Here is a 3,343-nt window from a genome sequence, read left to right on the forward strand (position 1 = left end):
CTAAAATTAAGGTGGGAACAACAACTACCGCAACAGCATAGCAGAGAAAAACAGCATCATCTTCAAATCCTTTCTCTCTCTCTGACCCATTCCCACTTTCTCTCTCTACTCAGAGGCATACACCAAAAAACAATGAATGAAGAAACATGGAAATTCCACGCATCCTCACATCAAAAACCAACGGGCCATCTGGATCAAAATTTATGTGGAAGAAAAACAAACAAAAAAAAGAAAGAAAGAATGGGAAACACAAAAGAAAAAAGAAAAGCAAGTTAGCTAGCTAGATGGCTTCAAAGGTCCTCCAACTATACCCACCTTACAATACAATTACAACGCCTTTCTCTTTCTCTATCATAAAAAAACATGTTCCCTGAATTGCCCTTCTGCAAGACCCCAAAAAATCCCATCTTCTCTCAAAAGAGCAATATTTTTCACCGAGTTATGTGGACTTCTTTTTGGGGTTTCTTTGTCTTGGTCATAGTTTTCACAGAGAAAACAGGAAAGCCAGAAGAACCTTCTTACCTCTTCCCTCATCTCTCCCTCTCTCTCTTTCTCTCTCTCTTTCTCTCTCCCTTTCTCTTCTTCTTCTCTTTATCTTAGTCATTCCTTCTTGTTGTGTCACCTTACCCAATATCCACCTTCTCCATCTGCTCCTACCTTTAGCTATTTGCTGATCTGATGAAGAAGATGAAAGGGGCTGTCTCTGTTGAGTCTCCACCTTATGCTATGTATGAGGATCAGAGGACCCGGTTGAGGCATCAGAGTCTATTGCAGGACTACGAAGACCTGCAGGAGGTAACCCTTTTCCCAGCTTTTAATAAAGTTTGAAAATTTTATGATGGATCTAGTTTTTTTCTCAACTTTTTTTTTTTGTGGTTGTTGATGGTTGATTTAGCTTTGTGCTCGTTTGTCGTTGGGGAAGATAATACAAGGAACTTACGTTGTGCTTTGATTGATTGTTTGAATAAAACCTATGTTTATGTTCGAATCACGTGGTTTGTTGTTTTGTTCTTATGAGTATATCCTAGCTCTCCCTCTCTTTTTAAATTGTAGAATTTCTTTGTTTAGATTATCTCTCCCTACGAATAGAATGATTTTTGGACTCCAAAACCCTTTCCTTTGGATGCTATAATGAGCGTGAAACTGTAATCACATGACAGTGTGCTGATGTTTTAATAAATAAGTCTTTTTGGTCTTGAAACTATGTTATTTCTATGTTTGATATGATATATCTTTTCGATGGCTTTTGAGCTTCTTATAAACAGATCTTAAGAATTAGATGGATGATTGATCGTTGAGTCTCCATTTTGTGGACTAACTTTGTTGAGCAACTAAGTTTTCTTAAATAAATCCTTTTGCCATTCTTGTTTCGGTTGTTGTAAAAGTTTTACATTTTTTACAAACTTTTTGTATCGTTTGGAAAATTTGTAATTATTGTTTTCATTATGTTCAGGAAACAAATGCCATGAGAATGAAATTGCAGGCTGCAAAGCAGAAAGAGTTGATATTGTTAGCAGAAGTTCGGTAAAGTATCATACATTCGTTTGATTTTTTGGTTTCTCATGGCGTGCTATTTTCTTATGTATCTTTTTTGCAACTGCAGATTTTTAAGGCAACGTTACCGATACTTGATACAAAATCCTTCTCCAAAGCCTCAACCAAAGCAAGATATTTCACGGTCACAAAAGCTTAAAGTCCAAGATACCATTATCCCAAAGAGCAGGAAATACAACAGAAAGGAATCTGCTTTGCAGCCTCGTGTTGCTTCTCATTTGAATTCAAATGAAAGGATTTCCAATGGGGTTGAGACCACATTGCGAAAAATAAATCACATGTTTGATTTAAACCAAAATGCTAGGAGTCTTAGACAAAAAGAGCCTTCTTTTCTTAATTCTGCTCCAACCCTTGACTTGAATCAAAATGACAAGATTCATAGTGGGAAAGAAGCCACGAAGAAGAGTATAATCCCATTTTTTGACTTGAATCAGATTTCGGTAAACAATTACACCTTCTATGTTTATGTAACGAGTAATCCTTGTTCATATTTCTAGTAGGCTTATGGTTTCTGTCTAACATGGTGCCTTATATGCAGAGAGAAGAGGAGGAGTTGCTGGGTGATGTTGAGCCCATGAGAGTTGAAGAACCAAAGAGAGTTGCACAAAGAGGTGTAAATGAAGAGCAACACAATGACATCAAATTGCCAGTTTGTAGAAACGTTGGGAATGGAGCAAATAGGACAGTGAAGAGGAAGATCTCATGGCAAGATCAGGTGGCATTGAGGGTTTGAACTCAAGTACAGTAGATCAAAATTCCTGCTCTTTTGGAATGTTTATCCCTTGATAAAATGTAGCAGATTTTTTATATCTGCTAAACCATTCTAGTTTTATTTTCCTTTCTGTAAAGATAAAATATAGCATTATATGTTCAATATATATATAGATGAGATTGGGCATTTATCACGGGTAATGGTGTTCACTAAGGACTTGTTTCAATTTCTCTTCTACATTGCAATAAGTAGAGCAAGTTGTTAAATCCCTAGTCCTGTGCTCTTGGAGTTTCTCTCTCTCTCTCTCTCTCTCTCTCTCTCTCTCTCTATGACCGTATTTTTGGGACCAATATTTGATATGCCAACATTCGCTTAGGCAAGGAGAAAATCAAGATTAAAGAGTTTGTAATGACAGTAATATACTTATGAAGATATTGCTTTGAGACCACAGTATCCTGATCGGCTATTTTGAACATATGGTTCTAACACTTCTTCCGTTGAAGACGTTTGATTGTTGAAGCCAGCACGAATTTCCATTGCTGGATTTTGAAAATTTTCCTTATCACCCATTTGGATGTATGAGAAATGTAACCGAAATCTTTTTTGATAAATTAAAAAATTATTTTTGTAGTTTCATTATTTATATTTTCATTTAGCTTTGAGCTATATTGAAAATTTGAAATTATTAACTTCATTGTGGGCGTTTTAAACCAAGTTAGAAAACTAATAAACGCAAATTCAATGCATTTTAACCTGAAATCAAACATGCACTTTGTGGATGTTAAGGTCGCGTTTGAGTGACTTGCCATGCAAGTGATGTACAACACTAAACCATCATCTCCTAACACTAACAGAATGCACTTGTCAGCATTCAAACCAGTACTGTAAATTACTTAAAAGCAAAACTCAACAACAAAAGGTAAATCATGTATAACCACATATTTTTGTGCCACCCACCTATGAATCATTCTACATCATAATCCAGACCAGTGGTGAAATTTGAATTGTCTTAAAACCAAGCACCAACCATGGCTGGAGCAGAAGAACACCAGCGCATTGGCATCGGAACATACAAGA

At 36.2% G+C, this 3,343-nt stretch overlaps 1 protein-coding gene across 2 annotated transcripts; it reads left to right on the forward strand.

Moving 5' to 3' along the window:
• Positions 1-2,535, forward strand: LOC113847575. 2 transcript variants are annotated; one of them, XM_027476768.1, is made up of 4 exons: positions 1-795; positions 1,454-1,524; positions 1,604-1,994; positions 2,093-2,535. In XM_027476768.1, exons 1-4 carry the CDS (start codon positions 679-681, stop codon positions 2,285-2,287), a joined length of 774 nt encoding a protein of 257 aa, XP_027332569.1. In that variant the 5' UTR covers positions 1-678; the 3' UTR covers positions 2,288-2,535. The 2 variants fall into 2 exon arrangements, with proteins under 2 accessions (XP_027332569.1, XP_027332577.1); XM_027476776.1 differs by having other exon boundaries at positions 752-795; positions 1,454-1,529; positions 2,093-2,444.
• The last annotated feature ends 808 nt before the right edge of the window (positions 2,536-3,343 follow it).

The sequence above is a fragment of the Abrus precatorius genome, unplaced genomic scaffold (assembly GCF_003935025.1).
Source record: "Abrus precatorius isolate BTA unplaced genomic scaffold, Abrus_2018 Scaffold10, whole genome shotgun sequence".
Classification (NCBI taxonomy): Eukaryota; Viridiplantae; Streptophyta; class Magnoliopsida; order Fabales; family Fabaceae; genus Abrus; species Abrus precatorius.